The sequence below is a fragment of the Haliotis rufescens genome, unplaced genomic scaffold, assembly GCF_023055435.1.
Source record: "Haliotis rufescens isolate VD_foot unplaced genomic scaffold, xgHalRufe1.0.p SCAF_6, whole genome shotgun sequence".
Taxonomy (NCBI): domain Eukaryota; kingdom Metazoa; phylum Mollusca; class Gastropoda; order Lepetellida; family Haliotidae; genus Haliotis; species Haliotis rufescens.
In genome coordinates, this window is record NW_025964334.1 from 59,600,726 (window position 1) to 59,625,442 (window position 24,717).

At 44.7% G+C, this 24,717-nt stretch overlaps 2 protein-coding genes across 6 annotated transcripts in view; one reads left to right on the plus strand and one right to left on the minus strand.

The window, feature by feature from the left end:
• Positions 1-20,482, minus strand: part of LOC124122882 (doublecortin domain-containing protein 1-like) — an 88,594-nt gene extending 68,112 nt beyond the window's left edge. For all 4 annotated transcript variants that reach the window (XR_007218710.1, XR_007218709.1, XM_048385707.1 and 1 more), the window contains exons 1-14: positions 20,352-20,482; positions 17,635-17,803; positions 16,477-16,713; positions 15,753-15,805; positions 15,302-15,414; positions 12,025-12,187; positions 9,984-10,089; positions 9,479-9,578; positions 7,298-7,391; positions 6,072-6,238; positions 4,532-4,627; positions 3,917-4,006; positions 1,707-1,793; positions 1,373-1,474 (exon numbers count right to left, since the gene is read on the minus strand). Coding sequence is in view for 2 of the 4 variants with exons in the window: in XM_048385707.1 (XP_048241664.1) it covers positions 1,373-1,474; positions 1,707-1,793; positions 3,917-4,006; positions 4,532-4,627; positions 6,072-6,238; positions 7,298-7,391; positions 9,479-9,578; positions 9,984-10,089; positions 12,025-12,187; positions 15,302-15,414; positions 15,753-15,805; positions 16,477-16,713; positions 17,635-17,801 (1,575 nt within the window). In the remaining 2 variants the exon portion in view is untranslated. The remainder of the gene's footprint in view (positions 1-1,372; positions 1,475-1,706; positions 1,794-3,916; positions 4,007-4,531; positions 4,628-6,071; positions 6,239-7,297; positions 7,392-9,478; positions 9,579-9,983; positions 10,090-12,024; positions 12,188-15,301; positions 15,415-15,752; positions 15,806-16,476; positions 16,714-17,634; positions 17,804-20,351) is intronic.
• A 187-nt stretch (positions 20,483-20,669) lies between these two features.
• LOC124122883 (AP-2 complex subunit alpha-2-like) overlaps positions 20,670-24,717 on the plus strand; it is a 79,571-nt gene continuing 75,523 nt past the window's right edge. For both annotated transcript variants that reach the window (XR_007218759.1, XM_048386352.1), the window contains exons 1-2: positions 20,670-20,795; positions 24,066-24,143. Coding sequence is in view for 1 of the 2 variants with exons in the window: in XM_048386352.1 (XP_048242309.1) it covers positions 24,080-24,143 (64 nt within the window). In the remaining variant the exon portion in view is untranslated. The remainder of the gene's footprint in view (positions 20,796-24,065; positions 24,144-24,717) is intronic.

A 24,717-nucleotide genomic window follows, 5' to 3' on the forward strand; every position in this document is an offset into this window, starting at 1 on the left:
CAGATCCATTCTACCACCTTTCAGGACAAGCAGCCAGACCACCAGATCCATTCTACTGCCTTTCAGGACAAGCAGCCAGACCACCAGATCCATTCTACTGCCTTTCAGGACAAGCAGCCAGACCACCAGATCCAATCTACCGCCTTTCAGGACAAGCAGCCAGACCACCAGATCCATTCTACTGCCTTTCAGGACAAGCAGCCAGACCACCAGATCCAATCTACTGCCTTTCAGGACAAGCAGCCAGGCCACCAGATTCATTCTACTGCCTTTCAGGACAAGCAGCCAGACCACCAGATCCATTCTACTGCCTTTCAGGACAAGCAGCCAGGCCACCAGATCCATTCTACTGCCTTTCAGGACAAGCAGCCAGACCACCAGATCCATTCTACTGCCTTTCAGGACAAGCAGCAAGGCCACCAGATCCATTCTACTGCCTTTCAAGACAAGCAGCCAGACCACCAGATCCAATCTACCGCCTTTCAGGACAAGCAGCCAGACCACGAGATCCATTCTACTGCCTTTCAGGACAAGCAGCCAGACCACGAGATCCATTCTACTGCCTTTCAGGACAAGCAGCCAGGCCACCAGATCCATTCTACTGCCTTTCAGGACAAGCAGCCAGACCACCAGATCCATTCTACTGCCTTTCAGGACAAGCAGCAAGGCCACCAGATCCATTCTACTGCCTTTCAAGACAAGCAGCCAGACCACCAGATCCAATCTACCGCCTTTCAGGACAAACAGCCAGACCACCAGATCCAATCTACTGCCTTTCAGGACAAGCAGCCAGGCCACCAGATCCATTCTACTGCCTTTCAGGACAAGCAGCCAGACCACCAGATTCATTCTACTGCCTTTCAGGACAAGCAGCCAGACCACCAGATCCATTCTACTGCCTTTCAGGACAAGCAACCAGACCACCAGATCCATTCTACTGCCTTTCAGGACAAGCAGCCAGACCACCAGATCCATTCTACTGCCTTTCAGGACAAGCAGCCAGACCACCAGATCCAATCTACCGCCTTTGAGGACAAGCAGCCAGACCACCAGATCCATTCTACCACCTTTCAGGACAAGCAGCCAGACCACCAGATCCATTCTACTGCCTTTCAGGACAAGCAGCCAGACCACGAGATCCATTCTACTGCCTTTCAGGACAAGCAGCCAGACCACCAGATCCATTCTACCACCTTTCAGGACAAGCAGCCAGACCACCAGATTCAATCTACTGCCTTTCAGGACAAGCAGGCCCATGGAGCCAATACTGTTTATATAACTACTGTTGCAACAGCTCACCTCTGGACCAGTAGACCTTGATTCACTGTAACAGTATGCTTCCATGCTGTCAGGTATGCTGAGTTGAACTTACCCGGGCCATGAGTTTAGGGCGGTCGTGTCCGATCCCCTTCAACGCCCCTCTCAGGTTGAAGAAGAAGTTCTGCACTCCTTCAGACATGCCGTTCTCGTACACCTGTTACCATGGTCACAAGAGATAATGCCAGTGAGAATATGTAACTTGAAAACCGATACAGGAAAACATGTGTACAATCATCCACTGACCGGAGTTTGGCCTGTGTGCATTTTATACTGTGTGAACAATATGGAGGGTGTTGAGTTCTGGTTACTTATTTAATTTAATTTGCTGGTTTGTTTGTAATCATGGTAATAATCGATTCCGGACCAGACAATCCAGTGACACTGACCTTGAGTTTGAGTCCCTTGGTGCCGAGCAGCCTGTCGTCAACATTCAGTTCCTGTATGTGCGCCATTTTGTACATCGCTCCCATGGCCTGAAGCAACATAGGATAGATAAGTGAACAAGCCGGTGCCAACCTTGGATGGATTAGTGAACAACTCTCCCAAATCAACATAGGGTGGATTTGTGAACAACTCTCCCAAATCAACATAGGGTGGATTTGTGAACAACTCCCCCAAATCAACATAGGGTGGATTTGTGAACAACTCCCCCAAATCAACATAGGGTGGATTTGTGAACAACTCCCCCAAATCAACATAGGGTGGATTTGTGAACAACTCTCCCAAATCAACATAGGGTGGATTTGTGAACAACTCTCCCAAATCAACATAGGGTGGATTTGTGAACAACTCTCCCAAATCAACATAGGGTGGATTTGTGAACAACTCTCCCAAATCAACATAGGGTGGATTAGTGAACAACTCCCCCAAATCAACATAGGGTGGATTTGTGAACAACTCTCCCAAATCAACATAGGGTGGATTTGTGAACAACTCTCCCAAATCAACATAGGGTGGATTTGTGAACAACTCTCCCAAACCAACATAGGGTGGATTAGTGAACAACTCTCCCAAATCAACATAGGGTGGATTTGTGAACAACTCTCCCAAATCAACATAGGGTGGATTTGTGAACAACTCTCCCAAATCAACATAGGGTGGATTAGTGAACAACTCCCCCAAATCAACATAGGGTGGATTTGTGAACAACTCTCCCAAATCAACATAGGGTGGATTTGTGAACAACTCTCCCAAATCAACATAGGGTGGATTTGTGAACAACTCTCCCAAATCAACATAGGGTGGATTAGTGAACAACTCCCCCAAATCAACATAGGGTGGATTAGTGAACAACTCCCCCAAATCAACATAGGGTGGATTTGTGAACAACTCTCCCAAACCAACATATGGTGGATTAGTGAACAACTCCCCCAAATCAACATAGGGTGGATTAGTGAACAACTCCCCCAAATCAACATAGGGTGGATTTGTGAACAACTCTCCCAAACCAACATAGGGTGGATTAGCGAACGACTGGTCTGTAATAAAGCTGTGCTATTTTATCACTGTGGATATTCTATACAATCTGTCATTTCTGAGCATCATGGCATCTACACCCAAAAGGGTGTACTGTGGAAGATATACTTGTCTTTACAGACGGTTTTCTTTGAAGATGAACATTTCTGAATCTAGGTGGAGAAATAAAGCTGAATGACATCTGAATGACAGAGAAACTGTATTGTTACACAGTAAACTCTAACTTGATCTGTGGATGTTACGTAGTGTCCAGAGTTACGTAGTGTTCAGAGTTACGTAGTGTTACGTAGTGTTTAGAGTTACATAGTGCCTAGAGTTACGTGGTCTTACATAGTGTTTTGAGTTACATAGTGCCTAGAGTTATGTAGTGTCCAGAGTTACATAGTGCCTAGAGTTACATAGTGCCTAGAGTTATGTAGTGTTCAGAGTTACATAGTGCCTAGAGTTACATAGTGCCTAGAGTTACGTGGTGTTCAGAGTTACGTGGTGTTACATAGTGTCCAGAGTTATGTAGTGTCTAGAGTTACGTGGTGTTAAATAGTGTTTAGAGTTACATAGTGTCCAGAGTTACGTGGTGTCCAGAGTTATGTAGTGTTCAGAGTTACGTAGTGTCCAGAGTTATGTAGTGTTCAGAGGTATATAGTGTTCAGAGTTACGTGTTGTCCAGAGTTATGTAGTGTCTAGAGTTACGTGGTGTTAAATAGTGTTTAGAGTTACATAGTGTCCAGAGTTACGTGGTGTCCAGAGTTATGTAGTGTTCAGAGTTACGTAGTGTCCAGAGTTATGTAGTGTTCAGAGGTATATAGTGTCCAGAGTTACGTGTTGTCCAGAGTTATGTAGTGTCTAGAGTTACGCGGTGTAAAGAGTTACGTGGTGTCCAGAGTTATGTAGTGCCTAGAGTTACGTGGTGTAAAGAGTTACGTGGTGTAAAGAGTAACGTAGTGTCCAGAGTTACGTAGTGTCCAGAGTTACGTGGTGTCCAGGTATGTAGTGTCCAGAGTTACGTGGTGTCCAGAGTTACGTGGTGTCCAGAGTTACGTGGTGTCTAGAGTTACATGGTGTAAAGAGTTAGGTAGTGTCCAGAGTTACGTGGTGTCCAGAGTTACATCGAGTTCCCTACCTCCTCCTTTTCTCGCTCAGCCTCCAGTGCATCCAGCTTCACCTTTAGCCTCGACAGTGTTCTCGTCAGCTTGTCAACATCATCATCAGCCTGAAGAAACAACACAAATATAGCCTTTAGTATTCATATGGAAAAATTTCACAAATTGTGAACATTACCAAAATCTGTTAATCATTTTTTGTTATCACTCAGTATGTCTAAGCTTAGTGTTGATTATAACTCACGTCACTTTCAAGATTGATGCACTTATATAGCGATGGGCATGCACGTGTGTATTTATGTGTCTGCTTGTACTAGTCTGGACAAATGCGGATATAGTGCTGGCCCACTGAGATACCATGATGCAGTTTAACATGAATACCCCACTCAGACACAGTATACTGACTCCGAACCGACCAGTCCTTGTTTTAGCCCCTTAATGCTGAGCGCCAGGCATGGTAACAACAAGTACCATCTTTAAACATCTTTTAGTATGCCGATGCTGGGGCTCAAACTGCTGACCTTCCGCTCTCCAGGAAGACACTCCACCATTTGACCACAGAGGCGGCCACAACAGTCAGGTGACTTTACTACACACAAAGTCTATGGTTAGGATGAGTCATATTGTGTACTCACACTGTCCAAGGCTTCATAGAGTTGGTCCGGTTTGAGAGACAAGACGGCAGCGACCGTCACCTTGTCCTTGTCCTCGTCACTCATGGCGTAATTAATCTGGAATTGCAAGAAACAGAAGGTTACAAATACTGCTTCTTTATCATAAAGGGACATAACTCACATTCCGGACCACCTCTCACATCCCAGACCACGTCTCACAACTTGGACCACGTCTCACATCTCTGCCCAATGCTCACAACTTGGACCACGACTCACAACTTGGCCCAACTCTCACATCTTGGCCCAACTCTCACAACCCTGACCACGTCTCACATCCCGGATCACGTATCACATCTCGGACCATGTCTCGCATCCCAGACCACCTCTCACAACTTGGACCACCTCTCACATCTTGGACCACCTCTCACATCCCGGACCATGTCTTACATCCCGGACCACGTCTCACAACCCGGACCACATCTCACATCCCGGGCCAACTCTCACATCCCGGACCAACTCTCAAATCCCGGACAAACTCTCACATCCCAGACCAACTCTCACATTCCGGACCAACTCTCACATCCCAGCAACATCTCACATCCCGGACCACATCTCACTTCCTGGACCAACTCTCAAATCCTGGACAAACTCTCACATCACGGACTAACTCTCACATCCCGGACCACATCTCACATCCCGGACCACATCTCACATCCCAGCCACATCTCACATCCCGGACCACATCTCACATCCCGGACCACATCTCACATCCTGGACCACATCTCACATCCTGGACCACATCTCACATCCCGGACCACATCTCACATCCCGGACGACATCTCACATCCCGGACCACATCACACATCCCGGACCACATCTCACATCCCGGACCACATCTCACATCCCGGACCACATCTCACATCCCGGACCACATCACACATCCTGGACCACATCTCACATCACGGACCACATCTCACATCCTGGACCACATCTCACATCCTGGACCAACTCTTTACACCCCTGACCACATCTCACATCCCGGACCACATCTCACATCCCGGACCACATCTCACACCCCGGACCACCTCTCACATCCCGGACCACATCTCACACCCCGGACCAACTCTTTACACCCCTGACCACGTCTCACATCCCGGACCACATCTCACATCCCGGACCACATCACACATCCTGGACCACATCTCACATCCTGGACCACATCTCACATCCCGGACCACATCTCACATCCCGGACCACATCTCACACCCCGGACCACATCTCACATTCTGGACCACATCACACATCCCGGACCACATCTCACATCCTGGACCAACTCTTTACACCCCTGACCACGTCTCACATCCCAGAACCACATCTCACATCCCGGACCACATCTCACATCCCGGACCACCTCTCACATCCCGGACCACATCTCACACCCCGGACCAACTCTTTACACCCCTGACCACGTCTCACATCCCGGACCACGTCTCACATCCCGGACCACGTCTCACATTCCGGACCACGTCTCATATCCCGGACCACGTCTCACACTGCCTACCTCTGTCCTGTACTTCTTCACCTCCTTCAGCCGAGACTTGACGATCTGCTTGATGCTGGAGATGAAGTCGGTGGTGCCTGTGGGGCTGAAACCCTCCCCAATGGACACCCACAGCGGCCCCATGACAGGCGTCCCTCCCTGCTGGAGACAGTCGTCCAGAATAGGGGCTGCACAAAACACACACTTCATAAGTACAGGGCTTACTGGACACAGGTCATTGTGTCACACAACACACTCGCAAATTTTGACCGGATGCAAATAATGTGCATTGTGAGACTAGGATGCAAACAAGTTCGGTTGTTTGAATCATGAAAACTGTACATTGCATGTTACCATGGTTACATATAACTGACATTTCTACTCTTGTAAGAACATACCATAAATAGAAATATACCAGTCACAGAGTGTCAAAGGTTGATTTTCTCCCATCTAACATTGAAATCCCAAACCATTAAAGGCTAACGGTTTGTGACCATGTGCAATGATATGGCATCAGTAAGTCTTGGAATGTGGCACATGTTCATTTCTTGGGCCTTCATGTTCATTTCTTGGACCCCCATGTTCATCCCTTGGGCCCCAATGTTCATTTCTTGGACCTTCATGTTCATTTCTTGGACCCCCATGTTCATTTCTTGGATCCCCATGTTCATTTCTTGGACCCCCATGTTCATTTCTTGGATCCCCATGTTCATTTCTTGGACCCCCATGTTCAATTCTTGGACCCTCATGTTCATTTCTTGGGCCCCCATGTTCATTTCTTGGGCCCCCATGTTCATTTCTTGGATCCCCATGTTCAATTCTTGGACCCTCATGTTCAATTCTTGGACCCTCATGTTCATTTCTTGGGGCCCCATGTTCATTTCTTGGGCCCCCATGTTCATTTCTTGGACCCCCATGTTCATTTCTTGGACCCCCATGTTACCGATGGTCATGCCTTTCCGTAGAAGGTAAAACTAAGAGTCTTATGGAATGGAAAGTAGACAACGAGGAAAACATATGACATGTTGCTTAGGACTGATTATAAATTCCTATAAAGTAAACATGCGAAAGGCCCTCAAACTGCCCTGGACCTTGGGGAAGAGAGTGTGGGACTATTTGTCCCCATAGGTGACAGGATGCAAGATATGACAGTGTCAGCGCTAAGATGGATTTGGCTATGGAAGGGCTAACATTGAAGAAATTCAGCATGCCTTGTATTCCATGTAGATGACGTAATTATGACCTACTTGCAGACAGATCGGTGATCTCATTGCCCTCCCAGTCATACAGAGTGCGGGCGTGACATCGGAGGTCCAGCTTGGCCGTGCAGGCAACAAGGAACTGAAATGTTCAACATAGAATCTGCACCATGCAGTGTCTCAAATATTCCTGTCTCTGTGTACACCATGTTTGTTTGTTTGTTTATTTGTTTGTTTATTTGTTACACTCAACAATATTCCAGCTACATGACAGTGGTCTGTAAATAATCGAGACTGGACCAGACAATCCAGTGATTCACATCATGAGCATCGATCCCACTAGTTCTACCCCGGATCTTCACCACATACAGCGTAGCCGACACCACATACAGCATAGCCGACACCACATACAGCATAGCCGACACCACATTCAGCATAGCTGACACCACATACAGCATAGCCAACACCACATACAGCATAGCCAACACCACATACAGCATAGCTGACACCACATACAGCATAGCCGACACCACATACAGCAAAGCCGACACCACATACAGCATAGCCGACACCACATACAGCATAGCTGACACCACATACAGCATAGCCGACACCACATACAGCATAGCCGACACCACATACAGCAAAGTCGACACCACATACAGCAAAGTCGACACCACATACAGCATAGCCGACACCACATACAGCATAGCCGACACCACATACAGCAAAGTCGACACCACATACAGCAAAGTCGACACCACATACAGCATAGCCGACACCACATACAGCATAGCTGACACCACATACAGAGTAGCCTACACCACATACAGCATAGCCGACACCACATACAGCATAGCCGATGCCACATACAGAGTAGCCTACACCACATACAGCATAGCCGACACCACATACAGCATAGCCGACACCACATACAGCATAGCCGACACCACATACAGCAAAGTCGACACCACATACAGCAAAGTCGACACCACATACAGCATAGCCGACACCACATACAGCATAGCCGACACCACATACAGCAAAGTCGACACCACATACAGCAAAGTCGACACCACATACAGCATAGCCGACACCACATACAGCATAGCTGACACCACATACAGAGTAGCCTACACCACATACAGCATAGCCGACACCACATACAGCATAGCCGATGCCACATACAGAGTAGCCTACACCACATACAGCATAGCCGACACCACATACAGCATAGCCGACACCACATACAGCATAGCCGACACCACATACAGCAAAGTCGACACCACATACAGCAAAGTCGACACCACATACAGCATAGCCGACACCACATACAGCATAGCTGACACCACATACAGCATAGCCAACACCACATACAGCAAAGTTGACACCACATACAGCAAAGTCGACACCACATTCAGCATAGCCAACACCACATTCAGCATAGCCAACACCACATACAGCATAGCCGACATCACATACAGCATAGCCGACACCACATACAGCAAAGTCGACACCACATACAGCATAGCCGACACCACATACAGCATAGCTGACACCACATACAGCATAGCCGACACCACATACAGCATAGCCGACACCACATACAGCAAAGTCGACACCACATACAGCAAAGTCGACACCACATACAGCATAGCCGACACCACATACAGCATAGCCGACACCACATACAGCAAAGTCGACACCACATACAGCAAAGTCGACACCACATACAGCATAGCCGACACCACATACAGCATAGCTGACACCACATACAGCAAAGTCGACACCACATACAGCATAGCCGACACCACATACAGCATAGCTGACACCACATACAGCATAGCCTACACCACATACAGCAAAGTTGACACCACATACAGCAAAGTCGACACCACATTCAGCATAGCCAACACCACATTCAGCATAGCCAACACCACATTCAGCATAGCCAACACCACATACAGCATAGCCGACACCACATACAGCATAGCCAACACCACATACAGCATAGCTGACACCACATACACCGTAGCCAACACCACATTCAGCATAGCCGACACCACATACAGCATAGCCGACATCACATACAGCATAGCCGACACCACATACAGCATAGCTGACACCACATACACCGTAGCCGACACCACATACAGCATAGCTGACACCACATACAGCATAGCCAACACCACATACAGCATAGCCGACACCACATACAGCATAGCTCACCTCCTCTGTGTTGGCCAGGTCAGCCACGATCTCCATGGGCTCCTTACTCCGCCCATTCCGGTACACCAGGATTCTCACTCTCTTCTGTTCAATCAGAGTCCTGTAAACAAATTCTTCTCAATGCAGTCACTGAGTATCTGTAGGTAATACCTACTAGACAAACGGGCGAGCATACGTGATCAATGTTTTTGCAAAAATAATCTTAACAAGCAAGAAATGCTCATATCCCCTGCCAATATCGCCATTTTCAATCTAAGTCAAAGTCATTGCCATGGAAACCTGAAAAATATATTTTTTTTAAATCCCAAACTATCTAAAGGCACCAGCTCACCACTAAAGCTATCGATGTGCCAAGTTTGGTTGAGATATCTCTCATGGTTTTCGCAACATGGTTTCCGGAAACAACACGTAAAAGATGGAAGGACAGACGGACAGCACCCTTCCTATATCTCCCTTCCAATTCATGGTGGGGGAAAACAACAAACCCTGTCACATGTCAACATACTTCATCCTCCTGGATAGGCATGACCTCGTCTTCTTCTTTTTGCCTTCCTCTGGGAGCATGATGCCTGACAGTGTCCACACAGCCCCCTCCCTCTGGATCAGGTTCCCTGGGGTGGAGGAACAGAGACACATTGTTAAATGTGATACTTGTAGTTAAATAACACCTCCCTGTTGATCACGATCCTGGGGGTGGGGAAAACAGAGGATGATACTTGTAGTTAAATAACGCCTCCCTGTTGATCACATTCCTTGGGGTGGGGAAAATAGAGGATGATATATGTAGTTAAATAACACCTCCCTGTTGATCACATTCCTTGGCGTGGGGAAAATAGAGGATGATATATGTAGTTAAATAACGCCTCCCTGTTGATCACATTCCTTGGGGTGGGGAAAATAGAGGATGATACTTGTAGTTAAATAACGCTTCCCTGTTGATCACATTCCTTGGGGTGGGGAAAATAGAGGATGATATATGTAGTTAAATAACGCTTCCCTGTTGATCACATTCCTTGGGGTGGGGAAAACAGAGGATGATATATGTAGTTAAATAACGCTTCCCTGTTGATCACATTCCTTGGGGTGGGGAAAATAGAGGATGATACTTGTAGTTAAATAACGCTTCCCTGTTGATCACATTCCTTGGGGTGGGGAAAATAGAGGATGATATATGTAGTTAAATAACGCCTCCCTGTTGATCACATTCCTTGGGGTGGGGAAAATAGAGGATGATGTATGTAGTTAAATAACGCCTCCCTGTTGATCACATTCCTTTGGGTGGGGAAAACCGAGGATGATATATATAGTTAAATAACGCCTCCCTGTTGATCACATTCGTTGGGGTGGGGAAAACCGAGGATGATCATGATGATATATATAGTTAAATAACGCTTCCCTGTTGATCACATTCCTTTGGGTGGGGAAAACAGAGGATGATATGTATAGTTAAATAACGCCTCCCTGTTGATCACAATCCTTGGCGTGGGGAAAACAGAGGATGATATATGTAGTTAAATAACACCTCCCTGTTGATCACATTCCTTGGCGTGGGGAAAATAGAGGATGATATATGTAGTTAAATAACGCCTCCCTGTTGATCACATTCCTTGGGGTGGGGAAAATAGAGGATGATACTTGTAGTTAAATAACGCTTCCCTGTTGATCACATTCCTTGGGGTGGGGAAAATAGAGGATGATATATGTAGTTAAATAACGCTTCCCTGTTGATCACATTCCTTGGGGTGGGGAAAACAGAGGATGATATATGTAGTTAAATAACGCTTCCCTGTTGATCACATTCCTTGGGGTGGGGAAAATAGAGGATGATACTTGTAGTTAAATAACGCTTCCCTGTTGATCACATTCCTTGGGGTGGGGAAAATAGAGGATGATATATGTAGTTAAATAACGCCTCCCTGTTGATCACATTCCTTGGGGTGGGGAAAATAGAGGATGATGTATGTAGTTAAATAACGCCTCCCTGTTGATCACATTCTTTTGGGTGGGGAAAACCGAGGATGATATATATAGTTAAATAACGCCTCCCTGTTGATCACATTCGTTGGGGTGGGGAAAACCGAGGATGATCATGATGATATATATAGTTAAATAACGCTTCCCTGTTGATCACATTCCTTTGGGTGGGGAAAACAGAGGATGATATGTATAGTTAAATAACGCCTCCCTGTTGATCACAATCCTTGGCGTGGGGAAAACAGAGGATGATATATATAGTTAAATAACGCCTCCCTGTTGATTACATTCCTTGGGGTGGGGAAAATAGAGGATGATATATATAGTTAAATAACGCCTCCCTGTTGATCACAATCCTTGGCGTGGGGAAAACAGAGGATGATATATGTAGTTAAATAACACCTCCCTGTTGATCACATTCCTTGGCGTGGGGAAAATAGAGGATGATATATGTAGTTAAATAACGCCTCCCTGTTGATCACATTCCTTGGCGTGGGGAAAGGGGGTAACACTTGTCATACATATTGAAATCAAACTAAATCTACTGAACTATGGGATAAAAAGAGATTTACGTTTCGTGGGAAGATGTGGATCCTTGTAGTTTTCCCCCATGGAGATGTAGACATCACTCTCTGGGAGGATGTCCCTGGCCTCGAACACCTCGATGCCATCCTCCAGGAAGATCCTCCGTGCAGCAAACGGCAGCCCCAGCTTCACCGTGAGGAACTCCAACAGCTGTCAACACAGGCAGGGACACTTGACACACAGTGACACACTCAGCTACATGCTGCTCATAAACTTGTAGAAGGAAAAACAATAAAGGTTGAGTGGGGCTGGGGTGGGTCAGTCAGGTACTCAGGTAGGATGGGTCCTGAGTACGACCTGGACACAGATAGGATTACCCAGACCCGTGGTCAGTTAGGTACTCAGGTAGGGTGGGTCCTGAGAAGGACCCGGATACCGATAGGACTACCCGTGGTCAGTTAGGTACTCAGGTGGGGTGGGTCCTGAGAAGGACCCGGATACCGATAGGACTACCCGTGGTCAGTTAGGTACAGGTAGGGTGGGTCCTGAGTAGGACCTGGATACTGATAGGACTACCCAGACCCGTGGTCAGTCAGGTACTCAGGTAGGGTGGGTCCTAAGAAGGACCTGGATACTGATAGGACTACCCGTGGTCAGTCAGGTACTCAAGTGGGGTGGGTCCTGAGTACGACCTGGACACAGATAGGATTACCCAGACCCGTGGTCAGTTAGGTACTCAGGTAGGGTGGGTCCTAAGAAGGACCTGGATACTGATAGGACTACCCGTGGTCAGTCAGGTACTCAAGTGGGGTGGGTCCTGAGAAGGATCCGGATACTGATAGGACTACCCGTGGTAAGTTAGGTACTCAGGTGGGGTGGGTCCTGAGAAGGACCCGGATACCGATAGGACTACCCGTGGTCAGTTAGGTACAGGTAGGGTGGGTCCTGAGTAGGACCTGGATACTGATAGGACTACCCAGACCCGTGGTCAGTCAGGTACTCAGGTAGGATGGGTCCTGAGTACGACCTGGACACAGATAGGATTACCCAGACCCGTGGTCAGTTAGGTACTCAGGTAGGGTGGGTCCTAAGAAGGACCTGGATACTGATAGGACTACCCGTGGTCAGTCAGGTACTCAAGTGGGGTGGGTCCTGAGAAGGATCCGGATACTGATAGGACTACCCGTGGTAAGTTAGGTACTCAGGTAGGGTGGGTCCTGAGAAGGACCCGGATACCGATAGGACTACCCGTGGTCAGTTAGGTACTCAGGTAGGGTGGGTCCTGAGAAGGATCCGGATAACAATAGGATTACCCGTGGTCAGTTAGGTACAGGTAGGGTGGGTCCTGAGAAGGATCCGGATACCAATAGGACTACCAAGACCCGCGGTCAGTCAGGTACTCAGGTAGGGTGGGTCCTGAGTAGGACCTGAATACTTATAGGACTACCAAGGCCCGTGGTCAGTCAGGTACTCAAGTGGGGTGGGTCCTGTGAAGGACCCGGATACCGACAGGACTACCCGTGGTAAGTCAGGTACTCAGGTAGGGTGGGTCCTGAGTAGGACCTGGATACTGATAGGACTACCAAGGCCCGTGGTCAGTCAGGTGATCTACACTACAAGTCGCTATTGTTTGCATTTCTTTCTGGCTGTGCATACATTCCTACTGACTGATGTTTGAGTAAATTCATGAGCAGATCATTTTTAGCTATCTGAATAGTTTTTCATAGGGATCTGAAAAAACAATGCCCAATTGGGGATTTTGTCTGTTTTGTTTGTTTGTTTGTTGTCTAACGCCACACTCTGAAACATATTTGCTCGCTTACACAACTGAGCAGGAAGGAAGCAAAATTTAAATGCAAAGAAAATAACATATTCATACCAGTTTTTCACACATATCTCTCAGACTAATTAAATGGGGTATGGAAAACAACAGTGTTTTGTTTGTTTTACAACCCGACACCAGCTACCTTCTCCAATCTTTGGACATTGGACTTTATGGACCATAGGATTTGTTTGTTTGTTTATTTGTTGCTTAACGCCACACTCAGCAATATTCCAGCTATATGACTTCGGTCTGTGGATAATCGAGTCTGGACCAGACAATCCAGTGATTGACATCATGAGCATCGATCCACAATTGGGATCAATGACATGCATCAACCAAGTCAGCGAGCCTGACCACCGATCCTCTAAGTGGCCTTTTACGACAAGCACAGTCACCTTTTACGACAAGCACAGTCACCTTTTATGGCAAGTATGGGTTGCTGAAGACCTATTCTACCCCGGGTCTTCACGGGAAGGACATTGTGTACCCAATTCTTGAGGCCTACAGCGGGTATCTGTGTAAGGTTGGATAAAAGGAGATCTGTACCTGGGTAGTAAATTTGGACCCATCCCAGCCCTAGTTTCGTTTTTAGCAATATTCCAGCAATATCACGGCGGGGTACATCAGAAATGGGCTTCACACATTGTACCCGTGTCGGAAATCGAACCCAGGTCTTCGGCGTGACGAGCGAATGCTTTTACCACTAGGCTACCCGACCGCTCCCCTAGTTTAGGGCATACACTTTCTCAGACTAAAGATACCTTAAACCATGAAATTAATGCGTCTCCAAAAGAATGTGACCGCTGGCCCCTAGTCAATAATGTGACTCAATATGAATGCGACACCTCCCTCCCCTCAAGCATCAGTGGATTTATATCTAAAGAAAATGTCCTCTGTCAGGTTTACAGGAGAATCCTCACCCTCATCCAACCTTACATTAATCCAATCACACACCAAATAGCACCGCTCATTAGCACTGATTGAAGTACTTCCGCTAAAACAATACATGCGTGCTGGCTCGTGTCAGCCTTCGATGCAGTCACAAAGAACAGAGACACTGTGTTGCGTGGGTGGGGTCTGTCTGGTATTACAGGTGTGATTACTGATGACCTAAGTGTGTAGAACTCTTGTCTTGACCCCAGCAGTGACAATTCACAGGATGTAATTAGTGTTTGATTGGCATTGTTTATATACTTATTACAAGTGCTGCTCAATAAACAGTGATGTGGAATACATAGTTGTTTCTTTTCAGCGTATGTCTAAGTTGGTATTTCTGCTATCCAAAATGTCTTATTGTTGATATAAATGCGTTGTTTAGTAATGCGAGCAAAGACCACTCCCATTTCTCGCATTTAATTCAAGATTTACAGTATATTAAGAACCTGTCTGCACGTTTCTGGTGTGTCCTGATTCTTAATTGTAACTGGTGATGTGCTTTTTTCAGTTGGTTGTGAAATACGTCTGGAGGTACTGAATCACTGACTACGACTGTTTCTTACCATCTTTATATTGGGTGCTGTAGCTCTGACAAAACTGTCCCGCGTTCCATTTTTGAAGGCTACAACTCGTATCGTGTGTGGCTGGCGCCGATACAGACCTTTAGGCCGTTTCCCTGGAGACAACAAACACTGCATTGCTGAGAACATGAACACTGAAATTTGACAGTTACAGCAAAACACAATAGACATTACATGCCCCTAAACAATTGTCCCGTTGCAGGGCATGTGCTTATTCATATGATTGTCACAGAGTAACAGGCCGAACAATTACTGCAGGAATACATGTGCTTATTCATATGATTGTCACACAATATCAGGCCAAACAATTAACAAAATTTGACAAAACTGAAAGTTCTACCAAGAAATTTCCATCCAAACCTTTTTATCAATATCCTAGCCCCCACCCCCCACCCCACCACACCCCTCTGGGCTGCAGCACAAGGAGACCTACCGGAGGAGGGTCTGAAGTAGGAGTAGCGAGAAGACACACCGGACACTGGACGGCTGGAACAAATGCAGACAAACATTTACAAGCATGTATACAGGTGGCAAGCCATAGTTTGCTGCTGATGCTGGACAGACGAAGTTAGCCAAATGAACCAATCACAAGCTGCCTTTTCATCTACAGTCAATGAGAGGTCTTTCTTAACTCAGCAGGTCCTACTGATCTCACACAAAGCAGGGGTTGATCAAGGATTCCAAACTAAGTGCCCTTAGTTATTTTGTTCAAAGATCTTATTATTTTTACTGTTTACATTTTCATAAATTCTGAGCGAAGAAGACATTTTTAATTCAAGTTTGGAATTTTTACTGTCATTTGTGCAGTTCGAGGTGAATCCCTGCACAGGTCATCAAAAATGATCACACTGTGACACTTGATATTAGTGAGTGAGTATGGTCTTACGCCGCTTTTAGCAATATTCCAGCAATATCACGGCGGGGGACACCAGAAATGGGCTTCACACATTGTACCCACGTCGGGAATCGAACCCGGGTCTTCGGCACGATGAGCGAACACTTTAACCACTAGGCTACCCGACCGCCCCCACTTGATATTAAATAAAATAGAATATTAATGTCATTTGGCAACAATGGTAGTATTGACATTATACGAATCCTGTCCCATTGACGTTTGTATCATGGTAGGAAATATCTTTCATCATGTGTTCCCCTACCTGACTCTCCTGACAGGTGCACTGGCGGGGCGGCGAGGGTGTTTGCCGTACTTCTCACGGGGGGTTTCCGGATCCCACATGCTGGGATCAGCGATGAACTTTGCATCTATCTTTGGTTTTTCAGATCGTTGTTTGTTGCGCAAATTGACAGCTGAGGCTGGCCGTCTCCGTGGTCGACTGTACGTGGCGGTGGTGGGAGTTGGGGGGAACCGCTGCAGGTACGGAGATGCTGGGAGCCTGTGTAAGAGGGAGGGGACATTATACCGCTCGTTACAAGACATGCAACACATGTACATAGATTCATGGAAGTGCTATCTACTTTGAAAGAAACTTAAAGATAACAATTCCTGCATGTACCATTAGAAACTGCCAAGTCCAAATTTAGTGCGTGCATGTGTGTGTGGCAGTGTGTATGTGTGTGCATGCTTGTGTGGCGGTGTATGTGTGTGTGTGTGTGCATGCTTGTGTGGCGGTGTATGTGTGTGTGTGCATGCTTGTGTGGCGGTGTGTGTGCATGTGTGTGTGGCGGTGTGTGTGTGTGTGTGTGTGCATGCTTGTGTGGGGGTGTATGTGTGCATGCTTGTGTGACAGTGTGTATGTGTGCATGCTTGTGTGGCGGTGTGTGTGCATGCTTGTGTGGCGGTGTGTGTGCATGCTTGTGTGGCAGTGTGTGTGTGTGTGTGCATGCTTGTGTGGCAGTGTGTGTGTGTGTGCATGCTTGTGTGGCGGTGTGTGTGTGTGTGTGTATGCTTGTGTGGTGGTGTGTGTGTGTGTGTGTGCATGCTTGTGTGGCGGTGTGTGTGCATGCTTGTGTGGCGGTGTGTGTGTGTGCATGCTTGTGTGGTGGTGTGTGTGTGTGCATGCTTGTGTGCGTGTGTGCATGCTTGTGTGGTGGTGTGTGTGCATGCTTGTGTGGCTGTGTATGTGTGTGCATGCTTGTGTGGTGGTGTGTGTGTGCATGCTTGTGTGGTGGTGTGTGTGTGTGCATGCATGTGTGGCGGTGTGTGTGTGTGTGTGTGCATGTGTGTGGCGGTGTGTGTGTGTGCATGCTTGTGTGGCGGTGTGTGTGTGTGCATGCTTGTGTGGCGGTGTGTGTGTGTGTGTGTGTGTGCATGTGTGTGTGGCGGTGTGTGCCCAGTACATCTAAATATAACCCACTCTCTGTCTTTCTTGACTTCAGCTCTTGATTTCTTCATTTCCTCCAAGTACTGGGCTATGAGTAAGTCTTCATAGCTGATCATGCCCGAATTGTTAGGGTTATAGTTCATTACATTCTTGTCCCTTGACGACATTCTGTTTACGTCCATGTCCCCACCCTTTGGCATTTCTGAAATACAAATAAAGTCAATTACATAGTTTCAAAACAAGGTGAAAGGTGAAATGGTGCTTAACACAGTGTTCAAGATCATTGCACCTGTATTGGGACGTGCATGCACTGCTTGTACTAGTCCGGACTGATGCCTTTTTATAGTGCTAGCCCACTGAGATACCATGCCACAGTTTAACATGAATACCCCTCTCAGACACAATATACTGACTCTGAGCCGACCAGTCCTTGTTTTACCATATATATATAGCCCCTTAATGCCGAGTGTCGGACAGAGTAACAAAGTTCCATCTTTTAACATCTCTTGGTAATATTACGAGCTATGAGCCACGCCACTGAGGAACAATGTCATGTTATCAACCGTGTCTCCAGGCCTGAGCACCTAATCCATTAATTCACGTGTATGACCAGCATAGGTTGCTGGGGATGTTCTATCCCCGAAATCCTCATGAGGCAAGTGACCTGTGAAGATCCGGGTTAGAATTGGTCTTCAGCCATTCGTCCCCACTCGCTCCTTTCCCTAACCTACAAGAAGACTTGCCCCCTTATCCATGAATGTTGTGTGCGAAAATGTGACAAACCAATCAGAATGCGCGTATGATTTCGAGTTCTTTGTCAAATAATCCCTCAGAAATTTTTTTTGATTTTAATTTGTCTTGCAGCTAAAAATATACCCAAGACACAGTTAAATTTGTTCAATCATACTGTATAATTCCGCATGTCCCGGTGTGCTTTAAATTGCATCTTAAAATATATATAATATATAGGGAAATATATGTGAACCATTTCGCAACGAGTTGACAATTGTTTTAGGTATGCCCGTTTGCGCTAAGACGGAACCCAGTCGCAAAAAAGGCCATGAGAGGGGCACAAGTCGCCATTCGGCTTGTCCGGGATAACACGAGTTGGTCACGAATGGGTCTTAAGCAACCCATGCTTGCCGTAAAAGGCGACTAACAGGATCGGGTGGTCAGGCTCGATTTTTTATACACCGCAGTCATTTAGAAGGAATATTGCTGAGTGCAGTGTTAAACAAACAAACAAACATAAGGCAATATATGTAGGCCAATATAAAAACGATGATCAGTTCCGCTGAGAATTTAGTCCAGGCAGGAATGGTTCTAACGAGTAAATGAGTTCTATAGAAAGAGATACTCTGGTAAAATTGGTTCCAAATTAAAATTACCACAGATAAAGTTCCAGAGGAACTAATTTTCAGGAGGTATATGAACACTCTAATATTACATACATTCACACAATTTCACTTTGAAAAGCATGATGCATAATATTTTAAACACAGTATCAAAGAAATTGAACTTCATCATTCCTCGCACCACAACAAATGTGAAATGACTCTGAAACAAATTTGTACGTAATGAATTTTGTGAAAGGTGTAAGATGTGAGAAAATGAAACTTTGGGTATGCGACACCAGGGTACATATTAAACTTTATCCAACAGTGTACAATACAACAAACTTTTAACATTATGAACAGCTAACATTCAACACAAAAAGACCTACCGTATTCGATGTAATAAGCGCCCAGGGTGCTCTCAAAATTAGAAATAGGGGGCTCTTATTAGAGTATTATTTTGTTGGAAAAAAGAGAGTTGAAAGATAAATTTCGTGGTTTATGCTGACACACTGAAATGTTTATATGCGACAGATACATTTTTCCAAAATTTAATTGCCCATAATTAAGAATGCATATAAAACACGAGTGCGTATTATACGCGAATAAATAAGTCTTGTGTACATTGATCAATCAGAAGGAGTGCTAATTGGGATTGTTCACTAGCCACTATATTAGCAAATATCGTCGTGGGCACTTATTAGAGCGGGGCGTATACAGTATACTTTATTTTTTTCATATTATCAAGTAGGTTAAGGCAATAACATTGGTCTATCTCCATGATCACTATCAGTTGTGTATGTTGGGGCTGGGACAGATACGTATCTCTGTTAGTAACGAGGTTAGTAACGTGATATTTATTTATTTTATCATGATGATGGTCAAACACCACGGTTTCCCAACAAGTCGCTAAATGTTCACATTTCTTTCTCAGAAAGTTTCTGACAAGGCAGTCATTCCTTCTGACTTTTATTTGTTTCAGTAAAAATAAAGCTGTCGACTTCAGAGAATGCAGTATCAGATCGTTTTATGGGTGTATCTATAAGCAGCTTTTGCCAGAACTCCGGTAAAACTTGATACCGAAAGCGGGTACCTGCAAGGGTTGGGTCGGGTACCCGGGTTGTAAATTTCGACTCGTCCCTGCCACAGTGCCATGTTTCTTACATTCATTATGTAATGACAGCAAGAAAGGCAAGCAAATGTTAGATTAAAATAAAACAAATATTCACGGCTGCACACATTCATATATATCAACATCTACATTACGCCATCCTTTCCATTCCTAAGAATGAACTTGATGGAGAACTTCTACTTCTAGAAACGGGCACCTGCTTGTTCACTGTGTAAAATCATTTGCTTCTTCGCTTCAAACAAATTAAACTATTTCACAGTAATTTCAAAGATATGAATTCTTACTTGTCACGTATGTATGTCCACGAGGTTGTATAATAGTGTCACTTGGCCATGCAAAAATTGTTATCTCCAAGAAAGTGTGAAAATCAACATTTTGCGGCCATATTGATATTTGCCGCTATCACCTAGGAGATGACGTCACGACAGGCTGTCGCTCTTACGATTTATTTTTTATTCAGCACATAATGTATCAATGTTTAAGATTAATTTTATTTACTTATTTTTATGACAAGTATTAGGCAATATGGTTTCGCTAGTTTGTATTATTGATGACCTACGGAATAAGCCGGAAAGTACCGAGTGGGAGTACCTGCTCATCTCCGCCTCGATTTCATCTAGCATGCTAATGGCGGCCATTTGTAGCTGATGGTACACCTACAACCTTGGTTATAATTGGACATTTGGTTGCTGTTGCTGATTTTACACTTCAATAGATCTTGCCCGTGGGTAAGTATATTCTTGCTTTATCACATCTGCAAGGAACAGAGGGTGGTAACGTCTAGGTTTCGTTATAAACTGCGCCGGCTTCTTGATGGTCAAAAAAATCTTGTCAAGTCTGAGGTCAGGGGGCGAGGTTTGTCCAAATTATTTCAAATAATTATTCCCTTGTGTAATATATTTACAATTGAAACTCCCTCCTAGATATATGGCGATCATATAGGTACGCGTTCCCTTCAATATGAGCACAAGCAAGCCCAATGTTGATGATAAGGAAGTGACAATCGACGTCCATTTCATTTGGTGCCATCAAAAGTAGGCGTGACCATTGACAGATCTCACAGCAGTGTAAATGACGCACCGATAATCTGGAATCAATGGGAAGAAACATAGATGCCAGAATCTCACGATGTCATAAGAATCTAAACACAACGCATGATCTGTGAATAATTTGCCCTAAAGGTTATGAGATACTCATCTCTTGAGTTAAATAAAATACGCCTTGGTGGTTCTCAACATATTTTACAGCCAACAATTCAGGCTCTAGCCTATTTGGAATTGGATGTCTCATATATCAGGAACAGTTATAGGCCCTATATCATATCCAAATTAGTTAAGCAAATTGGAAGTCTGTAATTATTTTATATTCACCATGTTCACAATGCCTTTGTCATCAGGTCATATATAGACCATGGTGCGTGTCAGTATGTTTCCTCCCACAATCATGCTGATGAAGACAAATTATCACATTTGCAGGCATATTCATGAAATTCTCAGGTTTCTCCATTTCTGTGAGGGCATTTTGCAGACTAGCGCTAAATCAACTGGCATCAGATATATTTTTTCTCATGGTTTTGAAACTTTGTCATATCCATCCTTCTTACATTATTAAGGCTATCAATACCTATTGATTGCCATTCTCTGACTTGGTTGATGCATGTCATCGTATCCCAATTGCGTGGATCTAGCTCATGATGTCAATCACTGTATTGTCTGGTCCAGACTTGATTATTTACATACCGCGGTCATATAGCTGGAATATTGCTGAGTGTGTCGTTAAGCCACCAATTAACAAACAAACAAATCCTATGGTCCATAAAGTCCAATGTCCAAAGATTGGAGAAGGTAGCTGGTGTCGGTTTGTAAAACAAACAAAACATTGTTGTTTTCTATACCCCATTGAATTAGTCTGAGAGATATGTGTGAAAAACTGGTATGAATATGTTGTTTTCTTTGCATTTAAATTTTGCTTCATTCCTGCTCATTTGTGTTAGCGAGCAAATATGTTTCTGAGTTTGTCGGCACTCTCAGCGATAGAAACTAAGTTTTCGTCCACTTGTCCTGATCATAATGATTACATCTAGTAAAACCCTTCTCTTCCCTTTACTATTGGTCAATTTGGCAAGGACTACAATTTCTAATGCTGATTCGTCCCATGCTCTGGGTTTCACTAAGGTATTAAATCTGCATCACTTCAAGCTTTCCACCCATATGACATCCACCATGTCCACTGCTGACGTAATGTTAATGAAATATTGTTGAAAGCAGCGTTAAGCCCAACTTAACCTTATAATGTAGCATGGTTACAATTGTACGAGGGGAGTGATATTCAACCAGTGTTGGCTGCCTCACAATACTCTTTCCTCATCCTGACTCCAAATTTTGTTCAGAATGATAAAACTATATAAATCCAAGGGTAGCATGAAAAATGGAATGAACAAAACACATGAAATACAATTTGCTTGTGTTATGTACTCGATATGATCCAAAAGAATCTGGAGTTCTTTAACTGATTTTTGAAAAGTATACAAATGGTTTCAATCCACTGTTTTGTGTATTGACTTGCATCTATTGAACATGTTTGAGTTGGGCTACGACACATCACAGAGGGCCACCTCCATGGTGTAGTGGTAGAGAGTCCACCCTGAGAGCTGAAGGTCCCCGTCCGCGTCATACCAATGGACGTTAAATGAGGGCACTTAAGGCCCTAAAACACGCATGCACGCATGCATGTCGCTATATAAGCGCAGTAATCTTGGACACAATGTTAAATCTAACCTCACCTCACTCTATAATGATCTTTCTAATGGCCAATGTGACATCATCTTTTGCTGGTTACCAAGTTATGTTGGCATAACAGGTAACTCAAAAGCCGATACTGCAACTAAAGCACTTCTTTACAAACCGTTATCTCCACTACTGATCCCGTACAGTGATTTCAAAACAACTATCAAATCTTATACTCGGGATCTCATGCAAAAGAGGTGGGCCACCCAAGTAGGAAGCAATAAACTACACGAATTGAAACCAACAATCGGTCATACCTACTTGGGTTGTCAGTCAAGACATGACGAGGTCGTTTTACGACGGTGTCGTATTGGCCACAGTCGGTTTACCCACGAATATCTGCTTAAGACAGATGAGGACAAACCTCCTAAGTGTATCCCTTGTGATGAAAGGTTCACCTATAAGCATATATTGCTTGACTGTGTGGACTTTGCAATTGCAAGGGATTCACATTATCAAAGTGTAAATCTAAAAGATCTCTTTTCCCGTGTCAGCGGGCATCTCATCATAAATTACTTGAAAGAAATTGGTCTGTATAATACATTTTAAATATGTATGTGAATAATTAAATGCTTGTTTTTAAATTTGGTGTGATGCTATTAGCAACTGACATTATTAAAGGCTCTGTCCAGGAGGTTAACGTAGTGTAAAAATATTGTCCCCCTGTGTGACACATAATCCTATAGTAATCCATGTAACTATCATCAACCAGTGTTTTAAGCCAACTCACTGATGAGTATTTTTTAGTATTAGCTAGCATTGTGCACAACCACCAGTGGCTAAAGTGATGACGTAAATCCTGCTGGGGTATCATGCAGGAAGCAGGAGTACTGTCAGTCCCCATCATCCCCAATCGAGGTGGCCTATAGCTCATGTTTTAAACTGTATTAATGATATTGTTATGCTCCAATATGTTTCATCAATTGTTTTTAAATATAGTATGCTCCAATATGTTTCATAATTTTAAAATATGACATTGCATAAATAACTAAATTGTGGATATATTAGCTTGGTCTCGTCGCTATATAGCTAAAATATAGGGTGCGACGTTAAATTTTAACTCACTCACTCACACGTCACAGAATATATACCACAGCCATAGGCAATCTGTGACATGAAACACAAGATGTTTTACTCTTCCAAAGAACTTTTTATTATTTTGTGCAGATGTATTTCTTCAGGGAAGTCATGATTTCTGTTGACTGTTTACAGGTAGATGCTCCAATATGCCAGCTGTGAAAGGGGATGGTATGAGAGGACTTGCAGTCTTCATTTCGGACATCAGAAACTGTGAGTCTAAACCGAACATATCCATCGTACCAAGATGCCTACATTTGTCTATATGTCCCACTGTTGTGTTTTATCCCGTTACCATAGTTTCTACCCCGTACTTCAATTTGAGTTTGTGTGTGATGCCTGTGACAGATACAGTGCTGATTCTAGACTCTGAAAACTGGATCATTGTGACCTAGGGGATAATTCTAGGGTGGGGCCTTATGCTTTTAGACCCTACATTTGAAAAAAGGCCCACATTTTCTAATACAATGGGGCATTTTAACATTGTGCTGTATGGGCAAGTGTGGGTGTACCTCTCGAACATTTGAAATTCACGTAATGGGCCCACGTCATTAAATTCCCAGAGTGAACCCTGACTTGTCAACTGTGTAAAAGTAACAAATTAGGGGCTCAGTCAACGAGCCTGGGACCCTCTTGGCTTCAACTGCAACAAAAGTCGGTGCCATTAGTTCTTTTCTTGTTGAAGTAAGTGGAACTTATGACCGCTAGGGCTGCCTAAAAAGGTCAATAATCAGAATTATCTTTAATGGAAGAAATATCAATGATTGTGTCATCGATTATATCTTAC